Source organism: Apodemus sylvaticus, chromosome 23 (assembly GCF_947179515.1).
Source record: "Apodemus sylvaticus chromosome 23, mApoSyl1.1, whole genome shotgun sequence".
Classification (NCBI taxonomy): Eukaryota; Metazoa; Chordata; class Mammalia; order Rodentia; family Muridae; genus Apodemus; species Apodemus sylvaticus.
The window spans coordinates 20537711-20562129 of NC_067494.1; the positions used below are offsets into that span (position 1 = coordinate 20537711).

Genomic DNA, 24419 nt, shown 5'->3' on the forward strand with positions numbered 1-24419 from the left:
ATGTCTTCCTTCTACTGACATATACATGTGTATATATAGACATATATATGATCTATAAATAAATATATATACATAAATATAAAATATACATATATGATTTTATGTATCTGTAAAATACAGGCTCCAGAAAAAAAAGAGAGAAACATCATATTTGTCTTTCTGAATCTGTCTTTTTTTGCTTTTTTTATTCTAAAATTATGTTGGTGAACAGATTAATGTATTTTGTTTCTAGAACAAAGCAGGATAAAACCCTAATCTTTAAAGTCAAACTACTTGAGAGTTTGTATTTTAAACCAAACAGAATGGCTGTAAACCCAAACCCAAAAAGGCTGTATAAACACATTGATTTTCTAAGGTCTCTAAAACACAGTGGCGTTCAAGCCTACAGTGGCATTTGTCCTTGTGGGCAGTCCTCCCGGTTTTTAGAGTCAGAGAGACCCGACTGTCTTCTAAGAATGGAACCATATTCGAGAATTGGAAATTAGCTCCCTTTAGCCTTAGTAGATTGGAAGTAGATATACCGTACTTTAACATACAAAAGCATAGGAAATTCTAAAATTTAAAATTTAATTTAATTTTAAAGCATCTTCATTAATGTTCTTCAGTGGTTTCTAGAATTAGGTTTTGGTTTATAGAATTAGGCCATCTGTAGAAATAAATAAGGGTTTGCTTAGACCTGCAAACCCTTATTTTTGCCATTTTCCATTTTCTCTAGTATCATTTATGTTTCCCACTTTTTTCTTTTCCAACTTTGCAACGAAGTTGCAGTTCCATGGTTTCAAGCACCTGTTTACTCATGTTACTGATTAATGGCCTGGCCTTCCTTTTATGAGTCTGTCCCTTGGTCCCTATGGCCTGGTAACTTTAGGCACAAATACAGAGCTTCCAAGCCTTACTCTCGGTAAGACAGTTTCTATATAAACTTCCACCTCTCGACTGCTCTGGGAAATACTGTAGGATTTTTAGGAGATTCCTGCCGCACCTAAGTTACCATGGAAAAAGAACAAATTAGGCCAAGAATAAATACGTATGAAATCCAATGCTGAGTCTCAGTGGGGAAAATTACCTATTGCACCAATTCAGAATTGGGGAGAACACCTTAACTGTAACCCTCATGAGTGAGACTTGTGGGTTTCAGGGTGAGACAGCAGAGACTGTACCCTGCTTGCCTGCTAAGTTCTGACTTGAGAATGTGCTCAAGCTGTGAGTCACTCTCCAGTGTCAGACCATTCCAACGGTTTCCCTCATTCCCAGGACACTTTCTTTATGCCTTCTGGATGCTTCATCTATGTAGCTCTTGGGAAACATGAGAGAGTGCAGATGTCTGCTCATAAGCATAGACATTTTAGAAAAATAAGCATTGTCCTGAGTAGCAAAAAGCTTATCCATGAGTTCCTCTGATGTCCTCATGCAGTAAATGCCTTCATTTTCTTGTGGAATATATTTTAAGGGTTTTTTAATTCAAGAATAATTTCTGGAAACATACATATCTGAAAAAATGATCTTAGGATCTCAAGACCTTTTCCTTTTATGTAACAAAACTTACATTCAGAAAGGGTATGCCTATGAGTGACTACTTTGTGGGGCTGGGTTCCTCTTCGTAGCACATCCAGTCTTTATTCCCACTATCTGAATAGCCTAGATGGCCAGCACATAGCGTTTTACTGGCTGAAATATAGAGTGAATTACCTAGTATTTGAAAGATACTTTTTCCAAAACCCATTTTGTGAAGTTTTATGCCTGTTTCCTTTTAATGGTACATAGGATGAGTTCTTGCCTGATGACCCCCAGCTTAGATACTCCACAGTAAGAAAAAAGAGCATCAGACATAATAAGATACAATTGGAAAAGACTGCAATCACTGCCTTGTGTCCCTTTACAGAAGCTCCTGTCAGAAGAGAGATTTGTATCCATGGAGACAGACTCTGATGAGAAGCAGCTGCTCAATCAAATCCTGAATGCAGTCAAAGTGACACCATCACTCAATGAGGACCTGCAGGTGGAAGTAATGAAGGTTAGTTTGACATGGGAACAATTGTGCATCATTGGGAAAGGAGCACGTTGTGACCCACGCCGGTACTTACCATCTCAAAACTGCCTTTTTATTGTGACTGCACAGTTTGGTAGAGTTTATTATTATCCTGGCCGTAGTCTTCCAAAATCACCTTGATCGTTTAAGAGTAACGAGTTAAAGTTTCAACAAGTAAGGCCTCTGCCTACATCTGGTGTTATCAAGTGTTTGTAGTTTCTCCTGGATCAACCTGACCATTCTGGGCATTGTGCCTACCTACACTATACCAGAGCAAACACCTAAGCATGTTTTACATAGACTGAGATTTATCATGTTTAACTTGACAAGAGGAAGGCCCTTCAGAAGCATATTAGAATTGTGGTTTATTTTTTAATTCTATCAACCAGACATGAGGGGGAAGCTCAATAGGGAAAGTTCAGATCCCTATTACTCACATGAAAGCCAAGTAAGACCTGTAACTCAAGCACCAGTGGTGGGAAAGAGACAGGTGAATGTCATGGGCTTCCTGGACAGTCAGTCCCTAGCCTAAACGATGAATTTCTGGTTCAGTGAGAGAACCTGTTCCAAAAGTAAGGTAGAAGGAAATAGAGGTTAACTTCTGACCTCTTCATGTGTATGTGCAGTGTAGACCCATGACCCTGCCTCCTATGCATATACAGATGTGCACAACACATACACACATACCACATACACATCATTGCTTGCATCTACACACATACACATTATATCATGCATGTCTCCTGCTCTCTATTACCTCCTCCCTTTAGAGATGGCATAGTGTTTGAATATGCTTGGCCCATGGAGTGGCACTATTCGGAGGTGTGGCCTTGTTGGAGGAAGTGTATCTTTGTGGGGTGATACAGTGAGACCCTCCTTGTAACTGCCTGGAAGCCAGTCTCCTGTTGGCTTTTGGAACAAGATATAGAACTCTCCTGTGTGCCACCATGCTTCCTGCAATGATGATAATGGACTGAACCTATGAACCCGACCCTGTTACAGACCGTGGGTCTGCTGTTGGATAACCATGATTCTCTGGTCCAGGAAGGCACAGGTCTGGCTGAGATGACAGACAGAAACAACCACACACACACACACACACACACACACACAGTGGAGGTTTGAATCTGAATGTATTTTGGAGCTCTAAGGCAAGGATTTTTATATATGAAGAGTTGGTATTACCATTTCAAAAGATGTAGCCAGTGAGGCAGGCACAATTATCATAGGCATTTGGTACAAGGAATGCAAAATCAATCAGGTACAAAGTTTCTCAAGTAACAGATACAGAAGATCAATTTACAGATGCCATCAAACTTCCTGGTTAGAATACAGAGTCACTCATAGTTTACAGTAAACCTTCAAAGAGTTTGAAGCTTCTTATACCACCTAGGTCTTAACAAGTTCTTGTGAGAAATCCTTATCTAATATTTAGCCTTCTACCTTGTAAAACAAAACTTCCTGACTTAATCCATGCTTTCAGTACCAGAGTGCCAGGGCCATCCTCATATACATATGCACAGCCATAAAAACCTGCATGTGGTCGGAAGGTTGTAATTATGTAAACAGCTATGAGGCAAAGCATTGAAATTCTTAAAATGGAGCTTGGCAGTTAGTGAATCAACTTCAAAGACCGGATTATCAGCCAGGCCATAGGAATCCCAGCCATGCCATAGGAATCCCCAAGAAGAGAGAAAAGGAGGAAGTCAGGGCAAACTGCTACTTGAGAACTAAGGGCCCATCTTAAATAGCTAGGAAGTAAGAGAATATAGCAAATTGCCAGGTGAGATTTCTGCTTCTAAATTTACAGAGAGTTCCATTATTCCCAGGAGACATTTCTTTCCTCCTCTCTCTGTAAAATATCAGCTTTATAGACTTCACTGGGCCACCATGGCACAACCCCAGTTAAACGTGGTCCCAATATGAGTTGCCTTGGTCATGGTCTCTCTTCATAGCAATGAAACCCTAACTAAGACAGAGGGTATCTCTCCTTTTCATTCTTAACTCTGAAAAATTACCAAAATCAAGAATCCCTTAAAATGGTTGGCATGTGTGTGATCTGTAACTAAATGTTGGGTAGGAAAAGGTGGATTTTGCCCGAGAACAACTCTGTGCCCACAGAAGCACAGCATAAACTAACAAGATGGCTTTTAATACAGTCTGCTCTTCTCCTGCCTAAAGGAACATTTGTAGAGTAATATTTGAGAGCAGGTGGTGTCGAATAGTGGTTATTTTTTTCCTAAGCATGCACTATAAGGATTTGTCTTGGACAAAGAATTTCAGTTATTAGGTTTCAGTTGCTGCACTAGAAGAGACTGACTTTAGTACTACCCTGGCTAGACCTAACTATGTTGGTGGATAGTTTAGGTAACGATCAAAAACTCAGACTCTGAGGTTCACTCGCCTGGCTTGACAGAGCTCTTTACTATTCTTTGTCTTGACTCTCTGGTCTTTGATTTTGTTTGTTTGCTTGTTTCTGGGCTACAGAGTTTCTCTGTGTTGCATTGGCTATCCCAGGACTTATTCTGTAGAGCAGCTAGCCTTGAACTCAGGGACTTTCTCTTCTTAAATTCTAATACCAACCCAATAAAATTATTCTAAGGATGCAGCAAGACACTGTTTATAAAAACTTGACACACTACTTGCCAAGAAGCCAGCTCTCTGAACAGTTCTGTATTCCTGACGCCGCTGCTTCCTGTCTCACTGCTGTGACAGGTCTAAGCTCTAGAGCTCCCTTAGAAACAGCAGACAGTGAGAACCTGATGGCTGATTTTTATGGTCTAGTTTATGTTTAACTTTTTTCCTTCTATAGCATGCCAATTTTGCCCTATCCTTTGATAGACATTGGCATCTGTGTACTATCTACTCAGATAAACCAGGTCGTAACCACCCCTGCATCTGTTTTGCTTCTCCACTGGTCTGGTCACAAAATGAATGTTTTCTATATATATATGCATTTCTGTGTATGCATTAAGGGCTTTTGAATTCAGAAGTAATGTATGCATGTGTAAGCCACAGACTGACATCAGATGTCTTCTCTGTTTTCCACCTTGGTTTTTGAGACAAGGTCTCTCACTGAACTTGGAGCTTGCCAATTTGGCTAGATTTTTAGGCCAGTGAGTTCCAGGGAACCTCTTAGAACTTGAACTGAGATTACAGATGCATGCTGCCCATCCCAGGGTTTTAAATATGGGTGCTGGGGATACAAATTCAGGTCATCATACTTTCATGGCAAGTGCTTTACCTACTGAGCAGTCTTTCCAGCCCACCTCTGAGCCACTCTTGATGTAGAGACAAGGCTACAAGTCCCAGCTTGTGTCTGGGACTTCCAAGTAGAGTCCGAGGGTCTCCTGCCTCTGAGATAGCACATGAGATTAGAATAATATTTTTATCTTCTCTATGTATGCACAGGGTATTTCAAAATAATTTGTATTAATTATCAGAAATCCATCCTCTTTAACTTATAATGGCCCAACCAAACAACTTGTAAATAAGTCCTGGTTTTGCTAATATTGCTACTGCTTCAAAATACATTCATTCACTTATTCTCCCCCAAAAGAAAAGAAATCAGAGAGAATTAGCTGGGCTCTAGGAGGAAAGACTAGATCCCCATTACATTGGAAGAATGTGTTAATTTAGTTTCTGTTTTTCTATGGAACTCGTTTTTTCATAAGATATTATTTAAGCAAAGTATTCGCATGAATGTTTTATAGGTACAGATTTGGTTTATTTTGAGGCAGGATCCCACCCACTCCAGGCTTGGGACTCAGTATGTAACCCAGGCTTGCCTCAAACTCAGATGACTTTCTTCCTGATTCATCCTTCCAAGTGCTAGGATTATAGGTATTCACCACCATGCCTGGTCCAGAAAAGTCTTTCAAAATGAAACATGATACGCATATTCAAATGTTTGTCTAGACTTACCACTCAGGAGAGATACTTTTCGACAATGTCTGTTCATAGTACATCTCTACAAAACAAATACCCTACTGATACCCACAGAACATGGGTTCGCTTCTGAGTCTCATTAAGAAAATGTAGACGTGGACTCAGAAAGAAACCCTAGTATAATTTCATTAGACTTTAAAATGAGAACAAGGCAGGTTTGCTGTGATATCAGCATCTGCTAGGAGGAGGGAGGTGTAGGGGAAAAGGCAGATAGGAGGCTACACCTTTTAGAGTTAGGGTACAAGAAAGCCAGTGTGATCAGTGACAGAGGTTGATCACCAACTGTGTGGCCAATGGGGAAGAAGCCATAATTCAGAGAAAGAATTAGAAAAAGTCTCAGGGAAAGCAGACTTAGCTTTTTGCCAGTATCCAAAAGAAAATGAGATAAAAAGAAGGAAAAGGAAAAGCTACATTTTTTTTTTTTTTTGAGTTGGAGCTCTGAACAGTGGCCTGGCTCAGCAGAGCTGCAAGATGGTATGCAGCTGCGCTGTGGGTGGGGCTTCTGGGGAGGGTAAGGACAGTATCTCATCAAGGGCTAATTATCCCTGCAGTCTCTTTAGCACTTCTTCCAGTGATCAGATTTCCTCTGGGCAGTCTCTTGGGCAGGTGAGTGACAGGCACACTCACATTGATCCTTAAGGGAGAAATAGTAATTGGGGAAAAACAGAATGACATTGTCTGGACCCAGAGCCAGAGGGAGAATTCATATTCTACTTTTGATCAGGAACAAGGAGCTTTCCTTTCATGGGTCTTGAGAAATCCTTGATAGCTCCACTAATTTGTATGACATTTTAATTCCTAAGGAAGGGGGAAGTTATGGTATTTACTTTTCTCATTTAAATGGGACAGCATGGGTGGAGGGTAGCAGGGATTCGATGGCCTGCCCACCTGCTAGCTTCTTGTGATACTTTTTAAGTTTTATCATGGATTTTATTTACATACTTGCTGTTAGCACTTATAACCATGAAAAACTGAACCAGATCACACTCCTAAGAATGTGTAACAAGAATATTTAATTCCCAGAAAGAAGAATATTACAGGTTATCTTTTAGAGATTTTCAAAAGAACAAGCAGAAATTAGCTGATAATGAAAGTTAGGATTGCAGGGATAGCAGCTCATCTCATTTAGAAAGATTATAGACTTTCAGTCAAAGGTTAATTTGACTGAAATTTGACATAAATTAAAACAAATTAATGATGCGTGGTTGTACGGAATTGAATGGCGATATTAAATCACTTAGTATGGGAGCTGTTCCACACAGTTTCACTGTTTAACAGGAAGTAGAAAGAAAGCAATTTTAATTTATTGAAATGGCCATGGAATCCAATTAAACATTTGATAACTTGAACAAATAAAGTACCAGGACAATAGAGAATCAGAAAAGAAGGTTTCAAAGATAGGTTACCTATGGAATGGATTCATAGATGGCAGGAGACTAACAGTTAGGCTAAATGCATGTCTGCTTTGGGAACAGTTTCCCTTGCTGTGTGCCATTTCTGTAAATGCCATACAGATTTTAAAGGAGCCATGAACATAACTAATGCTGTCTCTGACTGGAGTAGTTAGGACTGCCCTTCTTTGTAATGGACAACCTTTAGAGAGGTTATTAACTGATATAGCTGGCTTAACCTTCAAAGACTGGAAAGAATTATGGCTGGCCTTCTGCCTCTGAAGCCAAAGAGAAAGACACGATCATCCTATCTAGGGAGTGCAGGCTTTGGAGATAAGAAAGGATAGGACACATGACCCTCAAGAGCCATTTGAGAGTTCTATTATGGGATGTATGACTTTATGTATATCTGTAGATAATAAAGATGAATGCTGGTGGATAATTATAATTTTCAAAGAAGAAATGACAGGAACTGCTCATTTAAAATGTATTATGTGTCAGACACTTGGCAAGTACTTTACATTCATACCAGGGTCAAATAGCTAGTAAAATAACAGAGTCAGAATTGAACTGTAATTCAGCCTGAGGGGAAATCTGTCCTTTTAAACAGTAGATTCCCTTGCCTGCTAAGTCTCCCCTGACAGATCTGCAGGTGGTAGACATTACAGTTCCCATTATGTGGATGGTTGAAGAGAAACTTTAAGACACCAGTTACAATGAGGGAAGTTAGGAGTCACTGAGACTCTTGTGTTTTCAGTATCCCCCTCGAGTAATAGTCTGTTGTTGCTCACAGTATGAGATTCAAATTGGATTTTGTAATCTTGTTAATCAAGCGCTAACAATACCATGGAAAGGTATCGTGCACAACCTCTGACAATAGCACAATAAAATGTCACACGGCTTTTATAAACATTAGGTGTTTCCAATGGCATGGAGTTGTTGAAGAAAAAGCAACTAATGCCATTGGGTGTGTGTGTGTGTGTGTGTGTGTGTGTGTGTGTGTGTGTTTGATGAAGATGTCGAAAAGGAAAGGGAAGAGCATCTCCATCACACGTTTTTATATTACAAAAGCGTACCTGACTCATCCAGCTCGGTTAGAAAAGTCCTGGACATGAAACCTATTAGGTACCTGTACAAGTACCTTGTACAGTTTGGCTGGCAGGTCTGAGCCTTGGATTGTGCACTGGGAACTCTGTCGTTCGAAAGCAGGTAAAGTATGTTCTGAAGGTGCACTAACACTACAGTCAGCCATTGTGGTGAAAAGAAGAAAAAAAGACTACACAAAAGGACCATTTTTGTTTTTTATTTTCCTTTTTGCAGAGCCAAAGATGAAACTTCTAGAGCTTTGTCCACACTAAACAGATACTCTATCACTGAGCTTTACCCCCAGCCCAGAAGGATTATGTTTGTTTCCTCTCAATAATATTTTTCATGTGTGTGTGTATGTGTGTGCATGTGTGTGCATGCACACATGCATGTGCACACAAAAGTGACTGTGTTCATTCCTCAACAAACCATCTTTTTTGGTTGTTTGATACAGGGTCTCTCACTGAGATCTGGGGTTTATTGATTCAGCCGTCTGGCTAGCCAACAAGATCTAGGTTCATAATTGTCTCTTCCACCCCAGCACTGGGCTTACATGAACGTATCAAACCCATGTCCTTAGGCTCACACAGCAGGCCCTTTGCCTCCAGAGCTGTCTTTCCAGCTCTCAATAATGTTTTAATGGAAAGTCCTTCACTGAGATATTTATCCAAACAATTATGCATTTATCCAATGGCTTGACTCTTTGTTGTTGTTGTTTGTTGTTTGGTTGGTTTGATTTAGTTTTGAGATAGGGCTTCTCTGTGTAGCTTTGACTTTCCAAGAATTCGCTCTATAGACCAGGCTGGCCTTGAACTCACAGAGATCTACCTACTGAAAAGCATGTACCACTAGGCTATGGCTTGACATTTTTAACATTAGGCAACTGGTCTTCTGTGGAAAGAATGATCATTAGTAATGCTTGAGGCTAAAATGACTGAGTTGTTTACCTTCTTATATCAACAGGCAAAGAAAGCCCTTCTTACCATAAACCCTGTAAAATACTTTGGAAGATTTATAATAGCCTTTGGCATTAAGAAAAAAAATCAAATGCTTGATGAAAAATGTATGACTCCACAAGGTACTGTTGTTGGAGATTATGTATAACTCCTTAACTGCTGATGTTAGGGGTGAGTCTAACAACCTCACAGCATACTGTACCAGCAATGTGTTGATAGTATGTGCTTCTCCTAAGTAATTTGTTTTTACACAGCTTCCCTTCCTGCTGCTAATGTTGACTAAGATAAGGTTTTTCTACCTGGCACACACGTTTATTTAATACTAGTTATATTTTCCTTCTTTCTCTTTTACCCTTTGAAATAACTGCCTTAGGCAGATGATTATAAAGGAGAAGCAAACATGCAAAAGTCTATAACTGTACATTTTTTCTTTAAATAGTTCATTCTTTCTGAAATGAGGTTTCCATATTATCTATTAATTTCTTTTTATAAGTATCACCATGTCTAGATGCCATACCATTTGGACATACTTGAAAACTCCTCTACCCTAGTGTTTTAAAACTCTCTCACTATGATCAAAAGGTAAGCACAGATGTAAACTCTCAATGTTTACTGTGAGTGTTCTAGAATTCTGAGTTCATAGGAGAGTGAAAAAATACTTCAATGATTCTAATCTCTTATTCAATATATGTATTTTATGTGTGTATGTGTGTGTGTGTGTATGTGTGTGTGTATGCACGTGAGTATGTACCAAGCACAATGCTGGACTCAGATGGCATGAATAAAATCAAAACAGAGCCATGTAAAAACTCTTTGGAGATTAAAGATTAAGGCAAAAGTCAACAAACTATAAAAGAACACCCAAACCATAATAAGCGCAATGACAACATAGTCCAAGGACTAGAAATATATTTATAAAAGGACCCGAGGGAGGGCAGGCATAAAGGATGTGAATGGAGGTTCTTCTGAAGAAGAAGGTTTTAGAAAGGGAATTATCTAGAAGGCAGAAGTCAGCACCCAAAAAGCAGGGCAACCATGATACCCTTGATATACCAAGGGAAGCAAAAGAAGATCAAAGGACCAAGGTTCACTTCAGAAAAACAAGGAAGAATTTTACTTTCCCATAAATTATGGGAAGGAATTTTTTCTTTCCCATAAATTTGGGCCAGTATGGGGTGGACAACAACCGTAGAAACTCTCATTCTTGGCATTGTTTTATACTCCACAATGGCTCCCCAGCCCTCGCCATCCAGCACAGTAGTGAGAAGTAATGAAGAAGGAGAAGGAAGAAGAAAGAAAACACTTCTGCTTGCGTAAGATGGATTAGAACTTGGTAATAGGCCAATAGACAGTAGGCTTGAAAATGTGGTGTTCACTCTGAACAGCCATGTGCCAGAATTCTATTCTTTTTTTTTTTTTGAAGATTATCATGGAAATTTTTATATAGATATAATCATGGTAGGCATAAAAGTATTCCTAAGTTGATTGAAAATGGAATTATAAACATTTTCTGATAAAGTTGAAGATTTACATGGAAAATATTTCTGATAAAATTGAACATAGAAAAACATGTTAAAATTGAAGATTATCCTGAAAAATTATACATATAAAATGGTAGGCATAAAAATAATTCTAAATTGATTGAAAGTAGAATTATAAACATTTTCAGGTAAAATTGAAGATTTACATGGAAAAATATTTCTGATAAAATTCAAGAAATACACAGAAAAACACATTAAAATTGACTATTTCATGGAAAATTATACAGATAAAATGGTAGACATAAAAAACCTTTCTAAATTAATTGAAGGTAGAATTAAAAACATTTTGTGATAAAATAAGAGATTTACATGGAAAACATTTCTGATAAAATAGAAGACATATATAGAAAAACATGTTAAAGTTGAAGATTATCATGAAAAATAATGCAGATAAAATGGTAGACATAGAAAAATACTAAATTAATTGAAAGAGGAATTACAAACATTTTCTGATAAAATTGAAGATTTACATGAAAAATATTTCTGTTAGTCTATGTCTTTTTATTGGGGAATTGAGTCAATTGATATTAAGCGATATTAAGGAAAAGTGATTGCTGATCCCTGTTATTTTTGATGTTATTTTTTTGTTTGTGTGGTTATCTTCTTTTGGGTTTGTTGGAAGAAGATTACTTTCTTGCTTTTTCTAGGATGTAGTTTCCCTCCTTGTGTTGGCGTTTTCCATCTGTTATCCTTTGTAGGGCTGGATTTGTGTGAAGATTTTGTGTAAATTTGGTTTTATCATGGAATATCTTGGTTTCAATCATCTATGGTGATTGAGAGTTTTGCTGGGTATAATAGTCTGGGCTGGCATTTGTGTTCTCTTAGGGTCTGTATGAGATCTGCTCAGGATCTAGCTTTCATAGTCTTTGGTGAGAAGTCTGGTGTAATTCTGATAGGTCTGCCTTTGTAAATCACTTGCCCTTTTTTCCTTACTGCTTTTAATATTCTTTCTTTGTTTAGTGAATTTGGTGTTTTTATTATTATGTGCCGGGAGAACTTTCTGGTCTGGTTCAGTTGGTTTGCGGTTCTATAGGCTTCTTGTAGGTTCATGGGCATCTCTTTCTTTAGGTTAGGGAAATTTTCTTCTCTAATTTTGTTGAAGATATTTACTGGCCTTTTAAATTGGAAATCTTTGCTCTCTTCTATACCTATAATCTTTAGGTTTGGCCTTCTTATTGTGTCTTGGGTTTCCTGGATGTTTTGGGTTACAAGCTTTATGCATTTTGCATTTTCTTTGACTGTTGAGTACATGTTTTCTATGGAATCTTCGCCACCTGAGATTCTTTCTTCTATCTCTTGTATTCTGTTGTTGATGCTTGCATCTATGATTCCTAAATTCTTTCCAAGGTTTTCTATCTCCAGAGATGTCTCACTTTGTGATTTCTTTATTGTTTCTACTTCCACTTTTAGATCCTGGAAGTTTTAGGTTTTTTAGTTCAGTTCCTTCACTTGATTGTGTTTTCCTGTAATTCTTTAAGGGATTTTTTGTTTTCTCTTTTAGGGCTTCTGCCTGTTGACACATGTTCTCCTGTATTTCTTTTTCTTTCTTTCTTTTTTTTTTTTTTAACAGAGCTGAGGACCAAACCCAGGGCCTTGCCCTTGCTAGGCAAGCGCTCTACCACTGAGCTAAATCCCCAACCCCTCTCCAGTATTTCTTTAAGGGAGTTATTTAAATCCTTCTTGAAGCCCTCTATCAGCATCATGAGATACGATTTTAAATCCATCTCGTGCTTTTTCAGTGTGTTGGGGGTATCCGGGACTTGCTGTGGTGGGAGAACTGGGTTCTGATGTTGCCATGTAGCCTTGGTTTCTGTTGGTAGGGTTTTTGTACTTGCCTTTCGTCATCTGGTTATCTCTGGTGCTAGTTGGTCTTGCTGTCTCTGGCTGGAGCCTATCCCTCCTGTGGGCCTGTAAGCCTGTGTCCATACTCCTGGGAGACCAACTCTCTTCTAGCAGGGTCTGTTCTCAGAAGGCTGTGGAGCCGCCTGGCTCCCTGGTGCAAATGACAGCCTAAAGTCCTGTTTCTGAGCTGCTCCACTGATTGTCCGCCCTGTGTGCTCCTAGCTGTTCCCCTCCAGAGAGAAGGTGGAGATCTCACCTCTGTGCTCAGAAGTGAAACCACTGCTGGAAGATCACTCTTTCCTGTCAGCCTGCTATGAAGGCACCCAGCTCCCTGGTGCAAACGGCAGCCTGAAGATCTCTGTCCCAGCTGCTCCACTGATCTTATGCCCTGTGTATTCCTAGCTGTTCCCCTCGGGAGAGAAGTTGGAGATCTCACCTCTGTGCTCAGAAGTGAAAGCGCTGCTGGGAGATCACTCTCTCCTGGTGGGCTGTGCACAAAATGCATGGAGCCACCCGGCTCCCCAGTGTAAATCTAGAATTCTATTCTTGACAAAGACAGTCAACTGGAGGCAACTGGAAGTCGGCCAAGACACTTATCACATGAAAATCTCCTCTGGCTTGTTTTCTCCCTCTGCTACCTCTTGGTCTGTTTTTGTTGCACTTTTCTCAGAGGGAAGGGGTGAAGATGTATTCAGTTGTGCGTGAGGTTAGCTAGAGCCTTACAATAGCTTGTTCAATAGCCTGTTCATGGAAGAATGCACATTGAAAATCTCTCCAACTAGTGATTCCTAGATTCTGATTCAGGCATTAAAGGAAATATCACTAGTTAGTAAGTAAAAACTAATGAGAGACTTAGTGTTTTTTATCCCTTTGGTGCCTAGCAGAGCAGCTGGCTGTGCTCACTAATTGCCTGTTAGCTTGGTTATTAACTAATAAAGATGAGAAGGAAACACATGTGTTTCTTCATTGGTGCACCAAAATAAATGACAAATGGGACAGCCTAAATTGTAATTACAGGTGAGAATATGGGTTCAAAAGTGAAAATATTTTAGACTTGTAGTTTAGAATCGAAGTAGCCTATATCGTCAGTTCATCTCTGTAATTAAACTGGCATGATTCAGTTTACTGCTAGGCTTAAACAGTCACTGGAACAGAACTCTTTCGGCCTTTTAGATTTTTCTGGAAAGGCTACATATACAGGCTGGGAGTTAACCTGCTCTTAAATGTATCATGTTTGAATGGTAAATCAACCTTCCACATATTTGAACTAACTGCAGAGCCAACAATAGTTTCCATGATGAAATATAAGAAAGGAATAGAAATCTCTTCCTGTAGGGAAAAATTGTACACACACATATCCATGTGCACAAAAAAAAGTCATAAAATAAAAGAAGTGCTTATTTCTACCACTGGTAGGCTTCATTTTTGTTCTAGTTATTAGATAAGACTTTATGGGGAATAATAAAAATATATACCTATAAACTCCAAGCATGAACCAGAACATTGGAAATATTGTGCTTCATGCGTTTCTTCTGCATTTCTCTTCTTCATTTTATACTCTCCAGACAGCTTAAACCAGGGTAATTTTTTTTCTATAGTAAAAGAATGTAGGGGAGGAAGAATGGGACGAGGGACAGCTGGAGAGGGGATAATGACTGGGCTGTAAAGAAAGATTAAGTAATAATAATAGTAGTAGTAGTAATAATAATAATAATAAACGTATATCCTCATACATATTTCTAATGCCTTAAGTACAAATTTGTACTTACTGAATTACAGCTGCCTCACCTAAAAAGATAGTCTTGTAGATTATTATGTATAATTTGCACTAACTGTCAGATCCAGTTGATAGACTGCAGAATCATTCCTTACCTAAATCACTGGGCATTTATTTTCTCCTAGATGGAATTTATAATTTGGATGTTTTAGAAGAGTTTTGTAGTTATTAAATGGTTTACAGACAATCAGTTTGGCTCTGTCCCTTTGATAGCTACCCTGATAAGCTTGCCTGGGACATATTCAAATTACTAAAATTATCTAAAGCCCCAAAGCTTATAGAGTCAGAGATTATCTGAGGCAGTAGCTCCATCCTGAGGGATGGTCCCAGCAGGAAGGCAAAAGGATAGAAGTAAATATGTCAGCGCACTTTGATTTCTTAAAATCCAGCTGAGAGATTAAGTCGCACGGAGCTTACAAAACTGTGTGTGCATGAGTGTGTGGACCGTAAGGAACCTTTACAATTCAATTGCACTGGTTTGCTCACTGTATCAGTTGGCTTTCTTTTCTCTTTTCTTTTAATTTTTTTTTTTTTTTGGTTTGGTTTTTTGAGATAGGGTCTCTCTTTGTAGCCCTGGCTGTCCTGGAACTCACTCTGTAGACCAGGTTTGCTTCTAACTCAGAAATCTGCCTGCCTCTGCCTCTGCCTCCCAAGTGCTGGGACTAAAGGTGTGCGCCACAACATCAGTCAGCTTTCTTTCAGTGACCAACTATCTGGGACCATGGTTGTCTGGTTCTGGTGCTTTTTAGCCTTACATCATCATAGTGGGTCACACATGGGGGAGCAAGCTGAGTACCTCATGGTGGGAGAGAGAGAGAGGCCAGCGGTGAGGGTGGGGCTGGAGAAGAATAGGGTAAGGTCTTCTTTACAGGAATTCTTCTAGGGAACTAAGGTCCTCCATTCCTCTCCACCTCCTAAACGTTTCACTAAAGCCCAATGCACACTAGAGACTGGGTGACCAAGTCTTGAATATACGAACCTTTGGGAGACATTTGATCTCCCAGTCATGTTTAGCCTTTCACACATGTTTAGCCTTTGTAACACAAAGTTAGCCTCTATAAACTTCATGTTTAAGAGCCACATAACTGGATTATAAAATCGTGAAGAAGAAGAAGAAGAAGAAGAAGAAGTAGAAGAAGAAGAAGAAGAAGAAGAAGAAGAAGAAGAAGAAGAAGAAGAAGAAGAAGAAGAAGAAGAAGAGGAGGAGGAGGAGGAGAAAGAGGAAGAGGAAGAGGAAGAGGAAGAGGAGGAAGAATAAGGGGAAGAGGAAGAGGAAGAGGAAGAGGAATCCCCAAACCCTTATGTTTTAAGTAAGCTTACAGTTTTGCATTAGACTGGATTCATGACTGTCATAGTGACACATGTTATGTCACATGTGACATAACATAACACTCAAAAAGTAATTTTTTACCTACATGTATCAACTATGTAGAGTTAAAAGCAAAGCATTCAGAGGCTTGCTATGTAGTAGGAAAGAGATAAATAGCCACACGGTTACCATAATTCAACCTTTGTGGTTCGGCCAGTAGGGTTGGAAGTCCAAATAGGAGTGCAGAACCAAATATGACTGCATTCTTGTCCATATTTCCTAAACGATATAGTGTAACAATTACTTACATATTATACATGGAATCTAGAGACGATCTGAAATTTGTGAGGTTGTGGATGGACTTTATGCAAATCCTACGCCACGTTGAATAAACACCTTGAGCACTCATGGGCTTGGACATCTGTGCAAGGCTCTGGAATTGATCTCTTGAATACTAAGAGACAACTATATTCATCTGGGATGCTTAGAAGGTGAAATTAAGAGTTAAAACAGAGAAATGTGACGTCTAAAGATGGATTTGTAAGACTACTAGTTAGAAGTTGTAGTTATGAGGAATTTGAAGGGGGAGTAGGAACGGAAGTGATTTGTTCGGTTGGAGAAGCGAATTAGTAACCTTGTCATAATTAATGTTTATGTACTTTCCAGGAGCATCGCCAGCATAGATAGTATTTCGTAAAATTTGGTAATCAGGGCCTATGTAATGAATATCAACAACATGTTACAAGTACAACAAATAAAGGCCACATATAAACCTGGAGCATAACCACAAACTAAGAAATAGTCTGAAATAATTTGCAAGTTGGATATCTAAGCACTCTACCCAAATCTGCACTGACTATAAACAATTCTAAATATCTCAGAACAGCCATTTCTTAGAACCAGGGCACATTGACCTAGGAGGGAATGTTTAATTGGGTTAAGACTAGTGACTTTTTATATTACGAGATGAAATGACATGATTGGGATTATAGCTCAACCCATTTCTGTCGCAGTTCAGGATCTGAAGTGGTGGACTGGTCCCAACTATCCCTGTAGTAGATATTTCAAGCTATAGTTCCAAGATGTGGACGTGAACAATGCAGAAAGAGTGGTTCTCATCTGGGTCAGTTTTGTCTCTAAGGAAACATTTGTATGATGATGATTACAGTTGGTAAGGAAGAAGGTGTCACTGTCATGTATTGCATAGATACCCAGGATGCTGTGAAATACCCACAATGCACAGGATCCTTCCTTCCCCGCCCCCCAAAGAATTACTCCAGCCCACATTGTTCACTGCTCTGAGACTGAACACACACGGAGGACAGAGCTAAAGATAATTATCTTTGACATCTACATTTTAAGCCTTAAAAAATGAAACGTCCTCTGAAATTCTGTATGCCTTTTTTGAGATTCCTTCTTCCTGAAGGCAGTTTTACCATTTCCCTGTCTCTAGAAGATGGAGGCTACTTCGTTGTTTGTGCATGGGAAGACACTGGCTCCTCAGGAACACCACTGGACTTCCCATTCTTATTGCTGCCAACCTAAATTCAGAGATAGGAAGTGTTTCTTAAAGGAGACAACTTTGCAATGATTCTCTTTTAATTGTGAAAATTCAGGCCAGTGAACATGAGGTACCAAAGTGAACAGCCAGAATGGGATTCTGACTTCCTCCGCAGAGGAGCAGCGATGAGTGGGTGCCCTGCCCAGGCTGTATTTGCTTTCTCAGTAACTTACTTAGTTTATTAGCTTGGTTTTTTTTTTTTAAATGAGACCATAGAGTCTTCAAGAAACAGTTGTGTAAACTTTATTTTTAATAATTACAGAAAGAGAAAGGCATTTCTGTATCTTCTATATTCCCCCATGTCCCTCAGGAGTTTTAGGATCATACTGTCTTCCTCAAATTAGCTCACTTCTTCGTACCTTTGTAGGGAGAACCCTTCTGTCTTCCCTGAATTTAATTAGACAAATATGTGCATTGCCAAGGTTAGATTTAGAGTCAGAGTTTTACAACTTAGGTATTATGTAGGAAGCCTGAATAAACCATGTGTCTCCCCAGGGAAATGTTCTCCATAGTTTATTGTGATCTTTTATTTTATGATCATCTTCATGCCAGATGTTAGGTCTAGGGCATGGAGGATCCTGTCTTTTTGTTCATGGGTGTATGCCCACCACCTAGTCATGAACCTGACCTCTCGTCCACCTCAGTATCTGCTGCCTAAGTGGAAACTGGCTACTGCCCTGGGACTTCAATAACCAGTAGTCTGTTCCTCACTTCTGTGTATCCTGGAAATGATAGGGAGAAGGACTCATTTGGAATCCCAGCAGAGATAGCTTCTTAATACATCAGAACAAATCACCATGTGTGTGTGTGTGTGTGTGTGTGTGTAGGGGTGGATTAGTGTTCATATACATGTGCAGGAGTGAGTGAGTGCAGAGGACAACCTCTCACTGGCCTGAACTTTCCAGATAGGCTAGTCTGGCTGGTCAGTGGCACTCATGGGCATGTCCCCCTCCTTACCCCTGAGATGATACACATATGTTACACACATGTTTCCATGCTCAGCACTTTGGTACATGTGACTGTGACCTGAACTCATCCCTTTGCTTATACGGCAGACACTTTATAACAAAGCTATCTCCCCAGCCCAGACTTCTCTTCTCCATTCCAGTTATAATCACTTTAAACCCAGATTCCTAGACAGCTCCGTGGTTGAGAAATTACTTCTTCTGTGTATCAGCTTTTCAATTATTATATTTTAAAGGGACTTTGAATTTTTGGTAGCTATGGTAACACACTTTCTCTATGGATGTCTTTTTTCTGTTTCCTTCCCCCCACCTCCGTCTTTGCTCGTTATTGAAGCAGTGCCAGCCACTTTGATTGCTAGATGCTGCCTGTGACTCAGGCTCTTGCCATTAGTCTAATTTAGTCAACATACCCCTGAGAAGGATGTATTTCTGACATAATTGCCCTCAATATTTGGGTACTCTTGTTTTCCTCAGCGCCAACTTGCTCAGACTGATAATGCAAACTTTTGCCTGCCCATTACCCAAAGAAAGCCAGACACTAAATTAATCTGCTATTACCCTATGTTTCCTCTACCCCATTAGTGTAATGATCTGATGGATTAATGCTTGATGAGCTTTGGGGGCAGAATAGTCATTCCACTTGTCATTTTTGTTCCTTGCTATATCAGCCATATCTTGTGAGACATGGGAGCCCCCATGATTTAGACCCAGTGTGTTTCCCACACAGTAAACTGCCTTATTAAGGTGCCTTACTTCCTCGCAGTTTTATTTCACTGTTTGGCTTGTTGGTTTTGCTTTTTCCAGACAGCTCAGAGATTCAGTGAATACTAGGAGGTAGAAACTGGTGTGCGAAGCCTGTTGTCTCCAGCATTTCCTGGGCTGGGACAGGGTAGAAGATCCCCAGTTTTCTACCCTGTCTGAAGGCTTCACTCTAAGCGTACAGGGCTGCTCTGCTGCTGAGAGTTCCTGACACGTGCAGAAGTGAGGTTCCTATATTTATTTCCCCTGAGACTATTTCTTTGAATACTGCCAATTTATAATCTTCACTCTCCCCCCGCACCCCGCCTGCCGCCCCATAGCTGCCTAGTTCTCAGGCCTGATGCCTACATGAAGCTATTGCTCCTAAAAATTGTGTCAGGTTTTGAATTCTTTCAAAATCTACTCTTTGACACCTCGCATGAATGCCTGGGGAGCTAGAAAGCAGAAAACAAATTGGTGGCCCTTGGAGCAAAGTTAATAGTTAACCAGTTGAGCCAAATATTTGCCTCTGGCATCTTACAAGGTGTTAGCCAGGCTTTGTTGACAATATTCTCAAACCCACAAGTCCAGCTGGAAGAAGAAACCGAAGGCTGCCACTGCCACCTCCACCCATTACCTTCCTAAGCTTCCGTCCCTCTGCCCGACACATGGTATGAAAAGAGAAGTGAAGGAGTCTGTGCAGTGTGACCAAGCATTTAAGCAAGAAAGCATCAGATAGGTACACAGTGAGCAGCAGAACCTAAGCGAAGGGTATCAATACAAAAGTAAGCCAGTGCATGATGAGATGGGTGCGTGTGCAAGATGTAGCAGAGGCCAGATGAAGGAAGGTCTCAGAGGGGAGGGGACATCCAAGGTGGTGACACTTGAGTTGACGGCTGAAAGATGAGACCCATGGAAGTCCATGAAAGGAGCCTTACAGACACCATGTGGGACACCCAAGGACAGAGGCTTCAGGCTACACACTAGGCGTGTGCATTATGGAGACACAGAAAGTGGAAACTCCTTTCAAACAAGTACTGAGAGGACTCCATTGTCCTCACCCTTCCTTGCCTACCAAGCCCAGCTTCAAAGATGGCCATTATAGGACATCTATATCATCCACATCCCACAGGGTCAAGGAACATATTTTTCTTCTGGCCACAATGACACTGAACCACTTTTTATCTGGAGTCAACTATATGGATTAAAAAAAAAAAACTGGAGAGAAAAATCCATAAGTAACTTATATAATCTGGTGACACCACTTGGCAGAAAGAAAGAAAGAAAGAAAGAAAGAAAGAAAGAAAGAAAGAAAGAAAGAAAGAAAGAAAGAAAGAAAGAAAGAAAGAAAGAAAGAAAGAAAGAAAGAAAGAAAGGAGAAGAGAAAAGGAAAGAAGGAAGGAAGAAAGAAAGAAGGAAGAAAGAAGAAAGAAAAGAAGAAAGAAAGAAAGGAAGGAAGGAAGGAAGGAAGAAAGAAAGAAAGAAAGAAAGAAAGAAAGAAAGAAAGAAAGAAAGAAAGAAAAAAAGAAAGAAAGAAAGAAAGAAAGAAAAAACAAAGAAAGAAAAAGAAGAAAGGAAGGAAGGAAAGAAGGAACGTGCTGTGGATAGCCCTGAGCTTGTATTTTGATGCTAATTCCACTTCTCAGAGGGACTGAAGATGAGGAGTTGCCTTGTGAATCTTCAACCCACCTTAACTTTTCAAATAAAGGCTTGAGCCAATGATTGGGCAGGAGGAAGTAGGGGTTGAGAGTGGGGGTGGGGGGGGCGGGGAGAAGCAACGGGAATAAACTGGAGGGAAAGGAGCTACAGGGAGGAACTGAGAGGCATCGAGGGAGAGAAGCTTTCTCTCGTGGCCAGGAGAAACCGCAAGTTATATGGGATAATAGAGATGGAATAGAGTAGTGTAGTGGGAGGTCGCCCAATCTAGGCTTGTAGCTTGTTTTGTTAACTGATTGAGTTGAGCTTTCTTTTACCGGGGAACTGGGTTGGAAACAAAGTAGCAACAGGAAGGAAGGAAGGAAAGAGAAAAGAAAAAAATCTTTCTTTCTTTAGTTATACACAGAAGGAGAGGCTGACCCCTTCCCCCAACCACCATCAGCTTGAATTGACTGAGAAAGAGTTCTTTCTATACCAGGCAATTATGCCATTGGTTTTTGGTGTGGTAGTTAAGTACATATCCTGTATTGTGTGTATGTTTGGGCTTCTGTGTTCTTTCATGAACAAACTAGATAAGGAACGTCCCAGAGGTTGTCTCTCACAGGCCATGCTGCATAGCTGTTGGGTGTAGGGCACGCAGCAGGCTCCAACACTTTCCTATCTCTTCTTCTCCAGCAAGAAAAGTCAGAAGACAAGGAGAGCTGAGAGTCTGGATCTCTATCTGCAAAGATAGACCTGATTCTTAAATGCCAGGGGCTCTTATTGATTAGTTCCCTAATAGCTCTGTTAGTAGAAAGAAGAATATTTAATGTGTCTTAAAGATCTTCTGAATGCCATCAACCATTTATCCTTAGGGAAGAAAGGGAATCCAGGACCAGAAAATAAGAAAATACCATGCACCATCCTGAGGGAAGTTTTAGGAGAAAGAAAAGAAGCATTAAAAATGTCTAATCCCATGTGGTTTGGGAAAGGGGTAAAACTAGACAGTGGCATCTCAGTCTAGGCACAAAAGATGAAGAAGGTATAGGCAACATTGCACAATGGTTTAGCGTATAGAGTCAAGTTATTTAATCTCAAATCTCAGCTCAGTTATCCATGGCATCTTAAGCATCCTGTTTTATCATCCTGAGGTTCAGCTTTCTTACCAGTAAGAGGACCAATCATGATAACACATGTTTAAAATTAGCTGAAATAACCCATGAGATATGACCTATCATTTCCTGGCCTGGTCCTTTTTTCTGGTCCTAGTGTCAGTTTCGACTTGCATTATGGTTGGACAGACATCCTGGGACTGTGGAGAGATGCTTCCTATCAACAATCTTGTGCTGTCCTTCTGTCTTTTGGTTATGTTTCTCCCAGACCACTGTGTTTCGATGTGTCACTCTGTCTGCCAGGTCGTCGTCTGACTTTCGAGAACCCTTTACTCCTGTGGACCACAGTGGTGGGTTCACAGCCTTCTGTTTAAAGTCTAACGAGGAGATCTGTGTCCACTAATTACAGATCAGTGGTGGGGCAAAAACTGACCCATACTGTGATGCACATGTCCTTGTGCTGATATACCTGAAGACTCACATATGAACATTGCACATACACACAGTCATCATTCATGAAGGAAGGAGGAGAGTTTAAAGCAAAGGAATCCTGAATATAGGACTGCAGACAGCCTGTAACAATTGTCTTAGTTGCTGTTCTGTTGCTGTGAAGAGACACCATGACCAGGCAACTCTTATAGAGCATTTAATTGGGAGTTTGTTTACAGTTTCAGAGGGTTATCCCATAATCATCCTGGCGGGAAGCAGACCCCATGGCGCTGGAGCAGTAGCCGAGAGGAACCGGGAGGGGAAGGAAAGGGAACAGGGAGAGAGAAAAGAAAGAGAGCTAGTATTCTAGGTCCTAGGGGGCGGGCTTTTGAAACCTCACAACCCACTCTCACCCCTGTGACAGCTCCTACCCCAACAGAGACATACCTACTCCAACAAGGAAACACTTTCTAATCATTTGAAACAGTTCCTCAACTGGAAACTAAGCATGCAAATATATGAACCTAGGGGGTCATTCTCATACCAACCACCACAGAAACATATTCCTGTATTTTAACCCCGCCTCTCCCTTCTTCCCCACCTTCTGGCTGGCTCTAGGTTTTACTGTGCATCACCTACACCCCGACATTTGACATGAATGGGAGTGCCGTTCTGAAGATTGCAGAGGTGAGTACCACCTGTTTGTGCCTGACGCTCACTGCCGCTTTCCCTCCAACTAAGGGGATACTGGTTTACTTTGTGGGAAGCATGTTGTGTGGCAGACTGGCCTTGTTCCTGATGTCAGGGATCTCAGGGCTCTGCAAGCTTAGGTTCATGTCGCCTAAGTAAATTGCAAATCATTTTCTGTTTAAAAATCATTTTTAAGAAGCCACGTCTGAGATTTATAAAAGTGTTTATTGATTTAATTCTATCTGTCTCACAAGCCCGGAGAAATGCATCTTGTAACTATCTCGTAACTAAAAAGGCCCCTCTTTCCCATCAGTGCTGTACGGGGTCACATGTTCCTTCCAGCACATTCTAAAATGCATCCAGCAGAAAGCCTGGCTCCTTGAATGTCTGACATGTGCCTTAGCTTCTGGATTCACTATCCTTTCAGAGCTGTACGTTACTTTACCTAGAATAGTTTACCTTTCATTCCTGGAAAAGAATATTTTTAATACCTGGTCATTTCCGGTAGGCGTACATGTTCAGACCACAAAGTGGTAATGCTTTTCCACATTCTGAAATCATGAAGAAGCATTCTACCACTGAGCTACGGTTCCAGTTCAGACCATGTGGAAAGTCTCCAGGACTGTGAGAAGAGAAGCTTCCATTAGCTAGTTGGCCCCCCAGCACGCCATGAAAGAGCTTCCAATCATGGATCTGTGGAGATGGGCAGATACTTTTCTTTGGGACATTCATCTGTCTCAGTGTATGTGAACAATGAAATAGCCTTGTTACCAGACTTGTTTTCAACTGAATTTTAAGAGGCATCGTCAGAGGTCTTATTATTTGGGAGTTCATTTGTTATAGAAGAGTGACGTTTCTAAAGTCTGGCTGAGCCTGTTGGGAGGCTGACTAGCCAGTGAGGGGTGCAGGGGAGCTTCTGGCAGCTTTTTCAGGAGAGCAGATCTCTTCCCAGAGCGACAGTGTTACCGCTCCCAAGACAGAAGCTCTCAGATGATGGAGTTATTCTCACACACCTTTATTCCTCCTGGATAGGATTCTTATACACAGTTTGGGGGTGGCTCAGGGTCTGAGAGTAGGCTCTTCCTATTGGCTTGGTCTGAGAGCCTGGGGATACCTTATCTACATGTGGGAGGCCTTGGGGTGCTGCTCCCACGTGACTGATGGTCACAGACCTCTCTACAGGGGGCTGTGGGGGACAGTAGCTATGTGATAGGAGCCTGGTTTGGGGAGCGGGCGAGGCTTCCTACCATCCCTTCAGGGTCTCCAGGGCTTCAAATCTTAGCTCAACCTTTCCAGGCTTCCTCTCACAGCCCACCGCCCCACAACTCCTCCTTTTCTTTTTATAAGGGTGAGGCACCATCAGAATAACTGTCTCCCATGTTGGGAACAGTTTGGTATTGAACCAAGACC

General features: G+C 40.6%; 1 protein-coding gene across 1 annotated transcript in view; it reads left to right on the forward strand.

Annotated features, from left to right (window-relative positions):
- Positions 1-24419, forward strand: part of Arfgef3 (ARFGEF family member 3) — a 152208-nt gene that overhangs the window by 43258 nt on the left and 84531 nt on the right. The window contains exons 4-5 of the mRNA XM_052170033.1: positions 1883-2014; positions 22938-23006. Of these exons, the coding sequence (XP_052025993.1) occupies positions 1883-2014; positions 22938-23006 (201 nt within the window). The remainder of the gene's footprint in view (positions 1-1882; positions 2015-22937; positions 23007-24419) is intronic.